General features: G+C 22.4%; 6 protein-coding genes across 6 annotated transcripts; 5 read left to right on the top strand and 1 right to left on the bottom strand. All coding sequences in view use genetic code 6, as the record gives it.

Moving 5' to 3' along the window:
• Positions 1-518: 518 nt before the first annotated feature.
• On the bottom strand, positions 519-3,059 carry TTHERM_00865390 (hypothetical protein; the record flags this gene model as incomplete). The annotated part of the gene is made up of 2 exons (XM_001026779.3): positions 1,374-3,059; positions 519-1,178 (listed from the first exon to the last, which is right to left on the bottom strand). Exons 1-2 carry the CDS (start codon positions 3,012-3,014, stop codon positions 519-521), a joined length of 2,301 nt encoding a protein of 766 aa, XP_001026779.2. The 5' UTR covers positions 3,015-3,059.
• A 571-nt stretch (positions 3,060-3,630) lies between these two features.
• On the top strand, positions 3,631-5,532 carry TTHERM_00865400 (HAD-family sub IIA hydrolase, TIGR01456, CECR5 containing protein). The gene is made up of 3 exons (XM_001026780.3): positions 3,631-3,721; positions 3,898-4,433; positions 4,756-5,532. Exons 2-3 carry the CDS (start codon positions 3,921-3,923, stop codon positions 5,362-5,364), a joined length of 1,122 nt encoding a protein of 373 aa, XP_001026780.3. The 5' UTR covers positions 3,631-3,721; positions 3,898-3,920; the 3' UTR covers positions 5,365-5,532.
• Positions 5,533-6,495: 963 nt separating this feature from the next.
• Positions 6,496-8,151, top strand: TTHERM_00865410 (ATP synthase alpha subunit, nucleotide-binding domain protein; the record flags this gene model as incomplete). Its single annotated transcript, XM_001026781.2, has 2 exons — positions 6,496-7,858; positions 7,955-8,151. The coding sequence occupies 2 exons, from the start codon at positions 6,496-6,498 to the stop codon at positions 8,149-8,151; spliced, it is 1,560 nt and encodes a 519-aa protein (XP_001026781.2).
• Positions 8,152-9,061: 910 nt separating this feature from the next.
• On the top strand, positions 9,062-10,885 carry TTHERM_00865420 (ATP synthase alpha subunit, nucleotide-binding domain protein; the record flags this gene model as incomplete). Its single annotated transcript, XM_001026782.1, has 1 exon — positions 9,062-10,885. The coding sequence occupies one exon, from the start codon at positions 9,062-9,064 to the stop codon at positions 10,883-10,885; it is 1,824 nt and encodes a 607-aa protein (XP_001026782.1).
• Positions 10,886-11,642: 757 nt separating this feature from the next.
• On the top strand, positions 11,643-12,815 carry TTHERM_00865430 (Ibr domain protein; the record flags this gene model as incomplete). The annotated part of the gene is made up of 1 exon (XM_001026783.2): positions 11,643-12,815. The coding sequence occupies one exon, from the start codon at positions 11,643-11,645 to the stop codon at positions 12,813-12,815; it is 1,173 nt and encodes a 390-aa protein (XP_001026783.2).
• Positions 12,816-13,651: 836 nt separating this feature from the next.
• TTHERM_00865440 (hypothetical protein) lies at positions 13,652-16,380 on the top strand (the record flags this gene model as incomplete). The annotated part of the gene is made up of 10 exons (XM_001026784.3): positions 13,652-13,684; positions 13,768-14,014; positions 14,080-14,133; positions 14,193-14,269; positions 14,334-14,745; positions 14,804-15,117; positions 15,182-15,412; positions 15,460-15,567; positions 15,625-15,703; positions 15,752-16,380. The coding sequence occupies 10 exons, from the start codon at positions 13,652-13,654 to the stop codon at positions 16,378-16,380; spliced, it is 2,184 nt and encodes a 727-aa protein (XP_001026784.2).
• Between the last annotated feature and the right edge of the window lie 1,503 nt (positions 16,381-17,883).

Raw genomic sequence — 17,883 nt, 5'->3', positions numbered from 1 at the left:
AAGATTTTCACGATATAAAATTTGTAAGTAATAAAATTAAGAAGTAAAAAATAGAAATTACAAGCCTTATTAAAAACAATACAGCCTAAAATATATTAAAAATTTTAACATATCTATCTAATAGCTATTCTATTTTTAAAATAAAAACTGATCGATTTTTAAAATATTAGCTTTAATTAAGAAATCTCGCTATTAAATGACCATTTAATTCTATTGCTTCTAGATTTTGCAATTAATTTATTTGTGTAACACCATATGATATTTTAAACTTACTACCATGAAAAATCTTAGATGTCTGTAACAGAGTTAGATTCAGTTGGTAAATAAAAAAATAAAAGAATAATATCATTAAAAGTTTTTCTTAAAATTATACCTTAGATGAACTAAGTTTTATTAAAATTTGGTTAGATATATAAAAATCAAAAGTAACTATTACAATTTATAGATTAACTTTTTAATATTATAATGTTATAGTAATTTTTTTTATTAACAATTTTTAATAGTTGTAACTCAAAAAATCAGTCTAGTTCTTATCTTCTAAAGGTTGAAACATTTCCTTCAAATTTATTTTAGTCTTTCTTTGGAAATCCATCTGCTTTTTAACTAACTCCTTTTTTACTTTAATACTCTTCTACACTTTTTAGATGTTATAGCTGCTGTTTAAGTAATTCTATGTATTAATTTACAAGTGTGGAAGGGATTTAATCTTAAGCTGAATTGTTATTGTTATGATATTATTCTATTTAAATACTTTTAAATGAAGGTATACTGCTAGCTAAATCAAACACCGTTTATTTTAAGCTTTCTAATTCAGATTTATAGTCTTGCAAATTTTTCATTAGTTTCCTATTTTATCCAGTGAGCAAATTCATTTCTTCTCTTAATTATTGATTCTCTTACAATAAAGCATTTTATCTAATACTATAGTCATCATTCTAATTTTTTCTATCTATAATTAACTTTGCTGCTTTACTGTCCTTAATTTATATATTTCTTTCTAATTCTGTTATTTATTCGACTAGCTATAGCTTTTCTTCTCTTAATTATTTGTTCTCTATTTTAATCTCTTAATTTTCCTTCATTATTAATTCTATTTTCATATCTTTTTCTTTCATACTAAATTCAATTTCAGCTTTTGTCTGCTCGTAATTTGAGAAATCTAATCTCTGCTTCTATAACTTTATTTAAATAAATAATATTGTATTAAAACTTTCAAAAATTTTTTTAAAAATAATTCTATTTATTATTAATATTCATTTTTGTCAAACATGATATCATTATGTCAATAATAGTAAAAAAAAATTTATTTTAGTAAAGCTGGAGATATTTTTAATAAAATTTAGTATTAATTAATTAATTAATTAATTGATTACTTTTAACTAAAGGGATTGAATTTCATTGTTTTTACTCTCAACTTATATTTGAACTGATTATATCATATTTTCTTTATCCATCAAGTCTTTGCTAAGTTGCTTTTGCCTATCTTGAAGCTAGCTGATATCTCTCTATACTTAAGATTAATACTCAGAATATTCTTGTCTAATTTAGGATTCTCTTTTTAGAAGTATCTAAATAGATTCTTGTAATTAAAGTATATTTTAGTTGCTTTAATCAATAATTTTTTCTTGCTCTTATATTTTTAAAGGCAAAAAGTAATATTTAAATCTATTCATTTCAGATTCATTTGGAATCATTTTTACAAGTCTGTCATATTCCTAAACATTGTATTTTAACCCGTTTTCATTCAAAATTCTTCTAAAAGTAGAAGGTAGAGGCGCAGTCTCGTCATCATTATATTCAAATTAATCTTCAGTTGATGTTTGATTACAATAATTAACAATACTTGTTGCATATGTATTTTATTATTATACTTGAGGTGCTTAATTTTAATTTAATTACATTATTTCATGGTTTTATTGCTAGCTTTTTGCATTATTATCCTAATAAGTAGTATAAGTTTGCTATTATACTTATTCTTTTTGTTAAATCTAATTATTTGATATAGATTTAGGAATATTAAATGCAGCTACTTAGTGCTTGAACCCCTAAGCACTTGGAGGTCTTTTTTTGAAATATTCTTCATTTTAGCTCTACTTATCATCAGAGTCTATTTAATCTTCCAACTTTCTAAATACATTTTTTTAAAAAGTTAGCTATTATTGAAAGTTTTACTGAGGCACAGAAACCATATTTTATGAGTTGTTTGAATGTAAAGACGAAGTAGATCTTCTAGAAGGTAATTAAAAATTATGATTCATTTAATTAATATTTTCACTTATATTTTACTAGGATTTTCTTTATTAAGATAAAACATCTGTTTAGGCATTCTAATTTGAAACACTAATATTATTCAAAATGAGTGCACTAGTATTATTAGATATTTCTATATCTTCGTCTGTTCCTAAATCAGTTAATACCTATTCATACTACTAACTTGCACAATTTTTTTAGAAATTCATATTTTCTCTTCTACTTGTTTACTATTATTGCTACATATTATTTTAAACATTTGAATATAAGTCAATCTTCTGATCGTCTCCAATAAATGATTTTTTTTGTGATATTCTTGCAAAACCATTCTAAGTATTTAATAGAATATTATGATCTCCATCTTTACTCATAGATGGCTGATCGCTTAGCTCTTCATTTTTAGAAAAACTTATTTCTCTATCTCTACCATCTTATGTAATGCTTGTTTGAATATTCTTTTATATAAATAATTTCGATGAGCCATCTAAAGTTATCCCATTTTCATTTAAATTGTTTTCAAAAAAAATATTCTAATTTTAGATAACATTAATGTTATTTGTATTCTCTATATCATTGAAATCTTCCAGTTAATATATTTTATCGTTCATACTCCCTCTAGAAAGAATTTGCTATGCAGAGTTATTAAAAGCTTATTTTTTGTTTTTCCACTCAATACTATTTCTTGTAGGCTAGCTAATTTGTTATTCTGAAAAATTTTACGAAGCTTTTCTTTGAATTATTCCTGCTTATCTATTAACAATCATTTTTGTATTTATCCTTCTTAATTATGTTAAAATTGTAAAAATCAATATAAATAAATTAAAAACAATGATTTTTAATTTGAATTAATTTCTTGAATAAAGTTAATATTTAATAAGAATTGCATAAATTTGTGAACATTATTAGTAAAGTATTATATTTTTTGTTAAAATCAAAATTTTGAAAACTCGTATTCATTCAAATTTACTTTAATAAGCATCTTTGTTATTCTATCAAATTATTGGCAAAATTAAAATTTTCAAAAATTTGAAAAGAAATATATTACTTTAAATTCTAATTAGTAAATAAGTTGAATTGTAAATTTTTCTACTACAGTAGGAACTCTTGAATAATTATTGATATAATTTTTTAAAAATAATTAAAAATTAATAAATTAAGTTTGATTAAAACGATATTAAATTTAAAACCAATTAAAATATTTGATTTTTGTGAATATTTAATCTTTTTAGGCTCGATTTTTTGTATATAATTTAATTGTTTTAAAACTATTGCTAATTAAGAATCTAATTGATATACTTTTACCAATATTTTCTAGATTGATTTAATTTAAATAGAACTAAAGATCATTATATTTAATTTTGTGAATGTTCATAATTATTTAAAAAAAAATATTATTAAATTTAGAAAAACGAAAATTTCTAATAAAGTTTCTATAAGAACTCTTTTGAACTAAATAAATCTTCTTTATTATGTAAATTATAGTTTGATAAAAAAAAATAAATGGCAGCTTTTGCAAATGTTTTCACTTACATTTGGATTCATTCAATAAAAATTAATTATTTTGATCAATTAAAATTTAAATTCACTCAAATATTTCTTGAAAAGAAAAATAATACAAACAACAAACAAACATGCTAAATTTTTAAGTAATAAAATAGTTTTCTAAAACAATGCAAAACCAGAAAATTAAAGTGCCTGTTATTGTATCTGATGTTGATGGTGTACTAAAATAAAATATGTATGCACTACCAAAAGCTGCAGATATGATTAGGATTATTCGTAAAAGACTTTGTGAGATTGATCCTAATAAGTACCCTAATGTTAATTCTTAGATCCCTTTCTACTTATTGACAAATAGAGGAAGTATTAGTGAAAAAGAACATGCCTTAATCGTGAATAAGGCAATGGATTTCGATGAAGAGAAAGATTCGTTTATTAAATTTACTGAAAAAGATTAAATTTTAAATCATACACCTCTTAAGGATTTATGGTAGACTGAAGCATTCAAAGATAAGCTTCTACTATTTGTTGGTTAAGATTGCGATAAAGTGGCTAAAGATAATAATCTGAAATATATAACTGCAGATGAATATTTAGACTTATTTCCTGAAATGGTACCTAACACATCCAAAGCTCCTGTTGACAGGAAAAAGCTTGTCTCTGAGCTCAAAGAAAGACTTAATGTAATTCAATTATTAAATAACTCATTTTGCTATTTAAAAACAACTAATAAATCCAATAAAAACTTAATTAAAAGCAAATAAAATATATCTTCTATTCGTTCATAAAGAATCTCTAACACGTCTTTCTAAAAATAATAAAAACAAATTAGATTTTAATTAAAGTTTATTATTAAATTTCTAAAATAATATTTTATTTTCTATTTATCTATCACTTTTATTATCTTTAATGAATAAAAAAAAAAAAATTGTTAAAAATATTTAAAAATCTTTTATTTAAAATAACGAATATTTTATTTAATAATTATTAATAATAAATTATTAGATTTAAGATGATTCTTACTTTGATAAATATCTATAAGTACATGGTATTTTTATTATATAATATCCTAATAGATGGGAAGATGTAATATAAATAATTATGGATTTTCTATCTACTGAGGATGGTACTTTTGCAAATGGTATACCCTTAATCCCTCCTAAAAAACATATCCCTGTTATTAGTTCTATGAATGATTTATATTACAAAGATTCTTTTCCACTCCCTAGACTACTAAATGAACCATTCATTGAATGTCTAAAAAGCACATATAAAACTTTATATAAAGGCGAGATGAATATTCAATTTTATGGCAAACCCTAATATCTTTAATTTGAGTTTGCTCAAAAACATTCTAGACACTTTTTACAAGATGATTTAGAAGCCACAAACTATTATATGATAGGAGATAATCCAAAATCTGATATCAAGGGAGCAAATTCTATTGGGTGGAATAGTATTTTAGTAAGAACTGGTGTTTTTAATGGTGTGGTGAATGATCCCGAAGACCCAGCAAAGTATGTTGTTTAAGATATAGAAGAAGCAATTAAATTAATTTTTAATCTTGAGGGCATTCATTATTAAGGACCATGGCCTTCTGACAAATAACAGTGAGCTTTATGAATTTTTTAGTGAATATAATGAGTGAGCGATAATTGTTAAGATAATTTGATAAAAAAATAAATTATAAATATTTATTAAAAATAAATTATTTATATGTCTAATTTATTTATTATCTCAGCAACCAATTCATACTTATTACAAATAAAATTTTATTAATCCTCATTAAATTATTTTACTTCATCGAAAAAAAACATAAATATAAATTTGAAGATAATAATTGTTAAATAAAAAGAAATGATCATAGAGTTAGTCAATGATATCCTGATTTTAAATTTTTAGATTATATTTAAAATATAAAAATTTTTTAGATTTTAGTTATTAGTTCCTATAAGGTCCTAATTAATTATGAGATTTGTGGTTGGACATTCTTTATTTTTTATTTTCTTCAATATATTTTTTCTAAGGTTTCATTTATAATAGTTTTATTAGTTATAACTTTTATTGTTACTTCTATCTAAGAAAAAATACAATTAAATAAAAAAATGTGTTTATAAACTATAAGTATAAAATATGAATGTTACTTTCGACTAAAAGACGTTAGCTTTATTTAAAATGTAAAAATAATAAGAAAAATAACAAAGTTATTTGAAAATAATATGGAATAATATCAAAAAAATCTCTGAAATATCCTTATTTTTAAAATTATTGATTATAAATTTTATTGATTAAATTATTTTAAATAGTTAAAAAACTTAATTCATTAAGTGAATATTAATTGATGTTGAAAAATTCTAATTACTCTAAAAAATATAATAAAAATATGAATTAACAATATTCACAAATAAAGTTTGTCTTTATAGAAAAATAAAAATTATATAGAAATAAGAAAGCAATCAGTAATTTTGATAATAATTTTGGAAAATTCTAATAGTTTCCTAAATTATTATTCATATGTTCAAAAAAGCAGATTATCAATTGTTTATATTTTGATAATCTTTAGGGTAATTTAGTTTTGGGTGTGCTAAACCATTTTTTGGTCATTTTGCGCACACTTTTTTTTGGCTAAACTCTGATTTCAATTTTTAGAGTTTAAGAATTAAATAAAAACTAAAATTTATATTAGATTAACTTAAAAATAATTAGTATAGTGTAAATATAAATTAAGTAAGAAAACATAAACTAATGAATAAACTTTAATTATTACAAAGTATCAAAAACTTAACTAAACAAGTTGCACTGAGATAGAGATTATTTACAAATAGATAAGCAAATATCTTAAGTCTAAGCAATTAGATTTAATATATATTTTGCTCATAAAAGCCAATTAGGAGTACATAGGAAGAAGATTCTTCATTATAGGCATTAAACAATAACATTTATGATATTGAAAATAATACACAAGTTGGATAGATAGTTAAATTTAAAAATGACATAATTTACTTTACTAATTTTGAGAAGAGCAAATTAAAATTAAAATCTTTGATCTAATTAGAAAAAGATGCATAAAAGTAAGCTCTAGTTTTGAGTTTAAATGAAAAAATATCAAGCGCTTTATGCTTAAACAAGATTGATCATAATTAAAACTATTTAGATCAATCAATTAAGCTAGTAAACCCAAATGGTCTTAAGCTTCAATTAAATGGAAAATAAATTTGTGGCAAAGTAATTAACTATCGTGGTGAAGTTATTAAGGAATTTTCACCATAACCAAGCTAAGAAGGAGAAGTAGCCAATAATTATTCTGAAAATCGTAATGATTATGATGTTGAATTTAACTTACTAGATTACAAGGATCACCTTATACTTCACTAAAAAAGATTAACTTCAAAGCACTAATTTTATACAGGAAATACTTCAGTAGATATGACTTAGCCAATTTATTAAGGAAGTTTTGTTATTCTTAATGGGGATTTTAATACAGGAAAATCTAACTTGGCAAGCAAAATGATTAAGTAAAACTGTACATTAAATCCAAATACTGTTGGTATTTTTGTAACATAACACTTTTCTACTGCAGAAAAAGTGTTAAGTGAACTTCAATCAAATGAACATAGCAGAAATAATTTTATCATAGTTAGCCCTCAAAATGATGAAGCAGCTGGTATGGCTGAAAAATATTTATGTCCTTTTACTGCTTTACATTTAGCACTCAAAATTTAATAGGAAAGGAGTAAAGATGTTATTATTATATATGATAATATCTATGATCATTTTTAATAAGAAAGTCTTATTTTTAGATAGATTGATATGCCTTCAGGATTCAATATTGTTTTGAAGGAGCTATTTAGTATGAGTGGTTATTATGGAGACAGAAATGGAAGTATTTCTAGTATTTGTATTTTTGATAGCAACCGTGCTTCTGAAAAGCACTAAAAAGAAATATAAAATCTATACTAAGAAGCTGAAAGATATGCTAATGTTATTATAGATTTTGGATTGAATGATCCCTATAACCTTTAAACACGCCCTAATATATTATTAAAAGATTAGAATTAAGTGCTTAAGAATCAAGTCCAAAAATGTCCTAATGTTTTTTAGAAGACATGTCATTTTACTTTTTCAATTTTTTCTGAATTTTCCTAATTCCTTATTTCTGATGTTTGTTCTAAAATTTCAATATATATAGTTTTATTAATTATAGCATTTATTGTTACTCATTTCTAAGAAAAAATATAATTAATGAATCCAAAAAATGTGGATATATGCTATAGTTGTAAAATAAAAATTTTACTTTCTGATAAAAATGGCTTTTAGTTTTGTTATGAATGCAAAAATAAGCAAGAAAAATAACAAAGTTATTTGAAAAAAATATGGAATAAAATCAAATCTCAGAATTGAATATTCTTCTTTTTATTATTATTAATTAAAAATTTTTTATTGCAAATTAAAATTTAAACAATTAAAAAACCTAATTTATTAAGTCATAAATTAAAATGATGTTATAATCCTAAAATTTTGGTTATCAGCTATTTGTAAATTGTCTAAAAATATTTTAATGGTTTTTTTAAATTAATATTACCTTATTCCCCTATATCATTCACACTCCGATTTACAGGGGAAGTCAAAATTCTCAACTTTTTGTCATAATATATACCCCTATTTGTATTTTCTTCTAAAGGGCTTAAATTAGAATAATTACAGTATTTTATTAAAATTAAAATATTTAATTTAAATGTAATTGTTTTTATTTTTTATTAAAACAGAAAAAAATGATTAAAATTTTACAAAACACTTTATAATTGGAAAAAATTTTTGTATTTTTTCCATAATAAATTAAGATATGTAATTAAAATAATTGAAAATTTGCTTAATATCAAATTTAATTAAATAAAAAATTATTTTAAAAGAATAAATAATTTAAATTGTATAAAAACGTTACTCTAAAAATATTTAATGAAAATGTGAATTAATATTTACAAATAAAGTTTGTTTTTATATAAAAAATAAAAATTGTATGGAAATAAGAAATCAATTATTGTTTTTGTTTAAATTATATTAATTAATATTTTTGGAAAGTTCTAAAAAATATCCTAAATTATTAATCTTATGTTCAAAAAAATTAGATAAATTGTTAAAAATTATATTTCTTTAGATAAATTTAAATAGATAATTAATTGTATATCTTTTGATAATTTTTAGAGTTTAAGAATTAAAAAATATACATACATAGATAGATACATTCAGACTAGTTTGACTTAAAAATTAATAGTATAGCATAAATATAAGTTAAGTAGCAAAGTATAAACAAATGAATAACCTTTTATTATTACAAAGTATCAAAAATTTAACTAAAGGAGTTGCGCAAAGATAGAGATTGTTTGCAAAGAGATATGCAAACATTTTAAGTCTAAGCAATTAGATTTAATATAGATTTTGCGCATAAAAGCCAACTGGTAGCACATAGGAAGAAGATTCTTCATTATACGCATTAAACAACAAAATTTATGAGATTAAAGATAATGCACAAACAGGATAGATAGTTAAATCTAAAAATGACATAATTTACTTTACTAATTTTGAAAAGAGTAGATTGAAATTAAAATCTTTGATCTAATTGGAAAATGATGCATAAAAGTAAGCTCTAGTTTTGAGTTTAAATGAGAAAATATCAAGCGCTTTATGCTTAAATAGGATTGATCATAATTAAAACTATTTAGATCAATCCATTAAGCTTGAAAACCCAAATGGTCTTAAGCTTTAATTAAATGGAAAATAAATTTGTGGCAAAGTAATTAACTATCGTGGTGAAGTTATTAAGGAATTTTCACCACAACCAATCTAAGAAGGAGAAGTAGCCAATAAATAATCTGAAAACCATAATGATTTTGATGTTGAATTTACCTTACTAGATTACAAGGAACACCTCATCCTTCACTAGAAAAGATTAACTTCAAAGCGCTAGCTATATACAGGGAATATTTCAGTAGACATGACTTAGCCAATTTGTTAAGGAAACTTTGTTATTCTTAATGGAGATCTTAACACAGGAAAATCTCACTTGGCAAGCGAAATGATTAAGTAAAACTGTGCATTAAATCCAAATACTGTAGGTATTTTTGTAACATAACACTTCTCTACTGCAGAGAAAGTTTTAAGTGAACTTCAATCAAATGAACATAGCAAAAACAATTTTATCATAGTTAGTCCTCAAAATGAAGAAACAGCAGGCATGGCTGAAAAATATTTAAGTCCTTTTACTGCTTTACATTTAGCTCGCAAAATATAATAGGAATAGAGTAAAGATGTTATTATTATATATGATAATATCTATGATCATTTGTATTCAGAAAATCTTATATTTGGATAAATTGATATGCCTTCAGGATTCAAGAGTGTTTTGAAGGAGCTATTTAGTATGAGTGGTTATTACGGAGACAGAAATGGAAGTATTTCTAGTATTTGCATTTTTGATAGCAACCGTGCTGCTGAAAAGTACTAAAAAGAAACATAAAAGCTATACTAAGAAGCTGAAAGTTACGCTGATGTGATTGTCGACTTCACATTAAATGATCCTTTATACCGTTAAACACGCCCTAAAATATAATTAAAAGGTAAGAAGCTGTTCTCAAAACCTAAATGGTAAAATAATCTCTACTTAGAAGTTGCAAAAGAATTGCACTAAGTGCTTATTGATCTTTAATAGTAATCTAAAGAGATATAATTGAAAAACGATTTGAAAATAACTGTTGAACCCTGGGATTACTATTTGTATTATGATTCTAAGTATTTTATGAAACTATTAGTGTCATCAAATTACTTTACTCCTATTGAGTAAATAGTATTTGTTAAATTTATTGTTAAGTGCATTCATGAAGAGACCATATCTCAATTTAAAGAAACCCCTTAAGAGTTAACAAAATCATTTATGAAATTCTGCAAAGAATTCAAGGAATTCAACAAATAAGATATATTTAGTTACATCTAAAACGAGTTCAATTACAACGATAATGAAATTCAACCCAATACACTCGATAACCTTCAACACTGTGTTCTCAGACTCTATGAATTATTTATCATGCACTGCAAAATGAATGACAAACTTTTACCTTTTAAAAAAGATTATTTCAATTGATTTTATTTAGCTAGTTTTTTAAATTTATTAAGTAGTGGAATAAAATTTAATTAGCCTTTACTCGCTTTTATGTATCTACCTTAGCAATCACACATACCATTTATACTTTTTAATTAATTCTATTTTATTTTCTGTCAAGCAAATCACGATCTTTAATATATACAAATTTTTTTTATTTTTTAAATTTGACTTTTAATTTATAATAATTTAAAATTGAAATTTTAAGAAAAGCTTTAATTTAAATCAAAATTTAACATTTTAAAAATAATTTTGGCATTTAAAAGCCATTAAAAGGATATATTTTATACAATAACACATACAAAATATCTAAAGATATAAAAAGAATTTTAATTTAAACTAAATTAAAATTATAAATAAAAGAAACACACTACATTTATAAGTAAGAAATTAAATATGTTTTATGCTAAATTTAGATTTTATTAATAATAACTAAACTAAAAATTTTAAATTATCAAACATTTTTAATGACATATTGTTGATTGAAAAGTATTTGGTGTTAAAATATTTATATATTAATGTGTCTCTTGTTAAAATATGAAAAACAATTGATCTAGAATATTTTATCACTAATAATAAAAATTAAATTTTCAATTGTTTTATCGAAAAATCAATCAAACAAACGATCTAAAATTTTTTAGTTATAATATTGAATAATTAAATTCTTATCTAAACGAAAATTAAAAGAATTTAAGTAAATTGAAATTAAATAGTAAATAGGAATTATCAAGACTACGCAATGTAGTAGTAGTAGTAATAGTAAAAAACATAAACCTTGGAAATAAATGAGTAAAATAAAAGTGCAAATATTGGAAAGCATTATACATGCAAGATTTGTTTAGAATAAATAGACTTTAAATAATATACAATGCCGTGTAAATGCCTAATTTGTGGTAATTGTTGCCTGCAATATCTGTTAGTTCAAATAGAAAATATAGATTTCTAGATTAATAAAAAGATTAAATGCCCTAACCATGGATGTTAAAATGATTTCTTAGTAGAATAGTATAGAGAGCATACACTTTTTTCATAATAATTTCAAATTCCCTAGATTCATTTATTAGATGATAAGTTGTTAATAAAGCACCTTTAGAATGATCCTTAAGCAAGAAACTGCCCTAATCCAAAATGCAAATATTATGGCTTGCTTCCTTTAAATGTTAAATAATGCAAATCAAATACATTACAATGCGATTTATGCAATACTGAATGGTCTGACGCCTCTTTGCCAAATAAATCAAAATCTCTATTTTAAATGTTAAAAAATATCATTTTCTAGAAGAATGAATTATTTTCTGAAGTACATAAAAAAATAATGGCTAAAAGATGTCCTCGTTGTGCAATACCTATAACTAAATATGGTGGATGCTATCATATGATATGCCGAAAGTGTAATTTTGAATTTTGCTGGTATTGCTGTTAGCAGTACACATCTCATTCAATGTATAAATGCATATTTTACATAGTGCTTGAAAACATCATTTTTTTTTTTACAGGATTGATTCTTATTTATTTTACTGGCTTACACACATATATCATTAATTTAATAATTTAAATAATGAAATTTGTCCTGTCTGCTTTTCTACATAACATCTTAATATTACTATTTTACCTCTTTGCTTAATTCTTTATGGAGGTGTTTAAAATTAAATATGAAATAAACTTACAGCTTATCAGATATGGATATGATAAGAGTGGTTATCTAAGCAGTTAAAAGAAAAGAAATTTCCATTTGACCATACTAACTGGTTGCTTATTCTTACTATGCCTAGGTTTTATAACTTATTTTTTTTACTCGATTTTTCAGATTGTAAGATTTATTATCCTAGAAATAGTCACATTAAGCTCTCTTTATTTTTTATACAATTTTATGCACTTTGTGTGGCAAACATGGATGAGATACATTTACTGAATAATAATTTGAAATCAAATCTACTAATAAAAAATATTTCAAAAATACCATTTACTCTTTAACTAAAAAAAAATCAAACTCCTTTTCTTACTAAAGAATACAAATTAAACAATCAAATTTATCAATTTCAATAATTTAATTTATATAATAAATAAATAAATCAATTAATTAATTAATTATTAACCTACTTTTATAAAATTAAAATATTATAAATCAATAAAATTAAATTAAACTCTCTATATTTTCTGTTATAAATAGTAAAAAATTTATATTCCAAACCAAAAATATGATAATTTTAATTTCAATTTTCTCTATTTTTATTTATTCTTCAACTAAAAATATATCATATACATCTTCTTATTGTAGAATATTAATTAAATAATCGAATTCATCAATTTCAATAATTTAATATATATTACACATCAACTATTCTATCAATTTTAAATTACTTTTATTAAATAAAAAGATGAAAAATAAATAAAGTTATATTAAATTCTGAAAATTAACTTTCTCTTTTATAAATTTAAAAGTTATTTATTTGAAATAAAAAATATAATACTTACCATTTTAATTTATTTTCTGGATATTAATAGATATTTATATAAATTTAATTAATGGTTTTAATTTTTTAAAGAATCTAGATAGAATCTTTTTTCTATATGATTATATTTTATCAAAAATAAGACTATTTATTATTTAATATTTTTACTGCCTTTTATCAAAAATTAAAAAGAAAGTTAATTTTTTCAAAAATTTGTTTAAAAAATTTAATTATTTAAAATCAATCAAAAAATATTAAGCAAACAACTATATAAATTTTAATAAGTAAAATCAAGATGGAGTTCCAAAGTATGGTTGTATAGAAACCAGTAAATAGTTAGAAATAAATACAAAATTTACTTATAATTATTGTCTTAATCAAGATATATCCTAAACCAATTTTTACAAATAGAAAAAAAAGGAGGAAAGAGGTTAATCTAAGGAATAGAAAGGAAGAGATTTACCATCTAGACCATAGTTAGCAGTAAGCTTAAAGAAAGCAAGTCTTTCTTAGGATGTCAGATAAAACTCAGTTTAAATGAAACCAGCAGGATCTAGTATTTTAGTTAAAAAAGGAACCTCTTTAACTAGAAATGACAAAAAAGACAAGGAAAAAAAGCAATCAAAAAAGAAAAAAAAAGAGGAGCTACTTGAAAAAAGTAAAATATTTTATTATATATAAGCATTCTTTGAAATTGCATAATATAATATATTATAAATTTAGAAAGATTACTAGATGAAGAGGAAAGAAAAAAATATATGGAAGAAGAAAGAAGAAGTAATTGTTAGCAAAGTCAAGATTTTTTAAATGATTAAAAAATTATAAAAAAAAAATAGGATTCGAATTAGAAAGATTCCGCAGATTGTAAGAAGAAAAACTTACAAAAGAGGAAAAAGAGAGATTAGTTTTAGAAGTAGATTTGATTTTTGTAGCTAATATGTTTTTTTGATATGTTTTTAATTTGAATATTTAAACAGTCATAAGCAGAAGAAGAATTTGCTTTGAGATTCCAAGCAAGGGTTTATTATGAAGAAAAGAAAAAGAAAATTTGGGAAGAATGGTAAAGATATTTAGAATGCATTGATCATCCATACCCAGAATCTGAAAAAAGCTAAACAGAGTATTTGTATAGATATGATGAGTAAAATGAAATAAACGAACTTGATAAAATTGAATTCTACTTAAAGAAGAGTGACTATTCTGAAACTGTTGTAGATAACTTATTTTAGCACTATTACATCAACTAAGCAGATAATAAATATGAGAAAATTTCTTTTTTTGATAAATTTATAACTAAAATCAGAAAAATTACTTTAAAAAAGATTCAGCAAATATCAGCTTTAGTCATTAAGAATCAAGAAGTATTTTTTGATGATAAAAATGAATAGTGTAAATTATATATTTTGTTATTGGAAATGATTTTTAAATTATTTTCATAACTTTATAGTGATTCAACAAGATAAATTACCTATTACTCCAGACAATTTAAGAAGTATTTGTGGAGCAATAACATTAAAACCAGAAGAAAGATATAAGTATGAAATATTTAAAACTTTTGAAAGTGATGATTTTTAAATGGCCTTTTGGTGGTCGCCAATCGAAAAGTGCGGATATCGTATGAAATTAGTTGAGTTTAAAAGACCTAATGTTGGCATAGAAATGCCAAGAAATATTAATACTCTTTCTATTTATATGAGATGCATATGGACAAGATAAGACTATTTATCACCTCTTCATTCAATATAAAAATATCTTATTACAGTAAACTCTCATCTTTAATAGAGATTTTAAATTAAATAGTTTTTAAATATACAATAAAAAACAGGGAGGGGTTTTTAATATAGAGTCATTTAACATGGTACCTCTAATTAAGAGAAGAAAGAAATATGCAATCAAAGTTGATTTTGGAACAGAAGAACAAATAGATAAACCATTAAAATATCCTCCTGAGGTTGGTGGGTCTATAGCTAATTTCCCAGCTTTGAAAGGATATATAGAATTACCAAAAAAATATTATTTAGGACAAAATTTTAGTCCTCAAGTAGCTTATTACAGTGTAAATATTTTAATCATTTTACACTAATGAACGAAAATTTTTATTAGTAAGAATAAGGATGGACTACGGATGGTATAGAAGTCACTAAATATGATCCCGATTTAAGAATTATTACTTTTACAACAAAAACCCTAGCTCCTTTAGCATGTGTTTAGGTATTAAAAATATATTAATAAATAAATACTCATATTGAAATTCATTTTAAATAATAGGACGTTTGTTTAGATTATCCATATTAATCATTTATGTTAAGGTGTGTTTAAGAAGATCTTGCCATTCTTGACTTGCAAAGTAATGAATTTTATAGGTTATTAAATATTAACATCAATTTTTAAATAGCAAAAAGATTAAAATTAAAGTTTGAAATAGGAGCTGATGATGTAACTTTAGTAGACGAAAACAATTCTTTAGGTAGTATATTTAGTCATATTGTTAATAAGCCGATGACATATGCAGCTTTACTTTATGAATTACATAAAATTGGAGTTAATCTAATCCCTGAGTCTTAACATGCATTTTTATGTGATGTTCCTTAAAAAGAAATTGATGTTGAGAATAAAGCATTGCTAGAATTAATGATGATTATAAAGGCTTTTGCAGTGCGTAACAATTAAGATAATAAAATGTAAGGTGAAGATAAAATCCTTCTAGAAATTAGATAAAATATGGACTATTCCTATAAGCCTAGTCCTTTAGATGATGAATTAGAATGGGTAAAAACCGCAATATGGTGTAATAAGTGTGCTTTTATTAAAGATTAATCTAAATCAATAGAAACTATAAATGCTTCAAACTTTTTAAATAATTCTACTTCCCATGCTATGGTTTCGTTGATTATAGAATAACACTAAAATATTTTTAAGAATTCTTCTGATATAGTAGACAAAATGAATGATGTATATGTTTCTGATTTTTAGAATAATATGAGAAGATTCCTAAAAACATTGCGTCTTTTATCATTTACATGAAAATAAACAAATATTATTTATTTATTAATTATTTAATATCTTTCAATTGTCTTTTATGTGTTACTTAATTTTTTTGAAATATTTCAAAATTAATTTCCCTTTTTTATTGAATTCAAAAACTCAAATAATTTTTTAATTATCTTCTTTAGTGATCTTTTAATTTAAATCCTACAAAATAGATTCAAACTTTTATAATTATTTATTAATTAAAAAAATAATAAAAAAAAAATTTTTAGAGAATATAAAAGAAATACCACATCTGATATAAAACAGTTTTTAACAAACAACATTAAAGAAAGAGCACGTTTTACAACGTTAGTTTTTAATCATGTTATTTAGCTCTTTGTACTATAAAGATGAATCCCTGACTTAAATAAAAATAAAATCATCTTTATTAGACATAAAATATCAGATTGATATCTTTTATTATTTTCATGGCTTCAATAAACTATATTACAAATGAACCTAAGTATTTTCAAAATAAATATCTTTTCCCACAAATAAATCAATCTCATTTTAAATGATGTAGATGATGATGAGTTGAGACTTGTTGATTTTCTTTTCAATATATGAAATAATTTTTTAAAAATATAATAGAGAGACCATACCTAGATGCCATTAATAAAAAATAAAAAATAAATAAATAAAAAACTAAAAAATTAAAATAAAAAATAAATAAATAAATAAATAAATAATTAATTAATTAAATAAATAAATAATAAAAAACAAAAAATAGATAAAAACATAAAAATAAAAAGATAAAAAGATAAATAATCTTGTAATCAATGAAATGAAAACATAAAATTTTTAATAATATAGATTTTTTTAAAATTAAAATATAATATATAAATAAAAAAAACAAATTTATTATGACAGAATCTTTTAAATAGTCTAGCTAGTTGATTGATTAAAAAAAGTTTTTAACATTTTAAGTATATTAATTTTCTATGAAATCTTTTACTTTTCATCTTAAATACAAACATCATTAAGTTAGTACATTTTTATGTTCTTTTTACTTAGATTTTTTTATTTATTTAATACTTATTTTTTAAAAATTCAAAATTAAAATAATAATTAACTGAAGAAAGAAAACTAATTTAATTTGTTTTTTAAAATAAAAAGTTAAATATAAAAAAAGTAAATTAATTTTATACAAAATTTAAAGAATTTCACTAATTTTATTTTTTGAGAATTCAAAATTCTAAAAGAATTTCTAATAATCATTAAAAATAATTGAATTAAATTATTCTTAAATTAGAAATTTAGAACTTATTTTTATAATTATTATTTAAATATTTTATAACTTAAGATAAATAATAATAAAATTTATTATTCTTATTTTTGTAAATTGAATTAATAATTTAATCAATCATTTTTTCTAAAAAATTGGATTAATAATTTAATCAATTATTTTTTATAAAAAATTGGGGTTGGGGTTGGGGTTGGGGTTGGGGTTGGGGTTGGGGTTGGGGTTGGGGTTGGGGTTGGGGTTGGGGTTGGGGT

This window comes from Tetrahymena thermophila (genome assembly GCF_000189635.1).
Source record: "Tetrahymena thermophila SB210 genomic scaffold scf_8253984, whole genome shotgun sequence".
Taxonomy (NCBI): domain Eukaryota; phylum Ciliophora; class Oligohymenophorea; order Hymenostomatida; family Tetrahymenidae; genus Tetrahymena; species Tetrahymena thermophila.
Note: the sequence above shows the minus strand (reverse complement) of the source record. Positions and strands in the feature narration are given on the sequence as shown.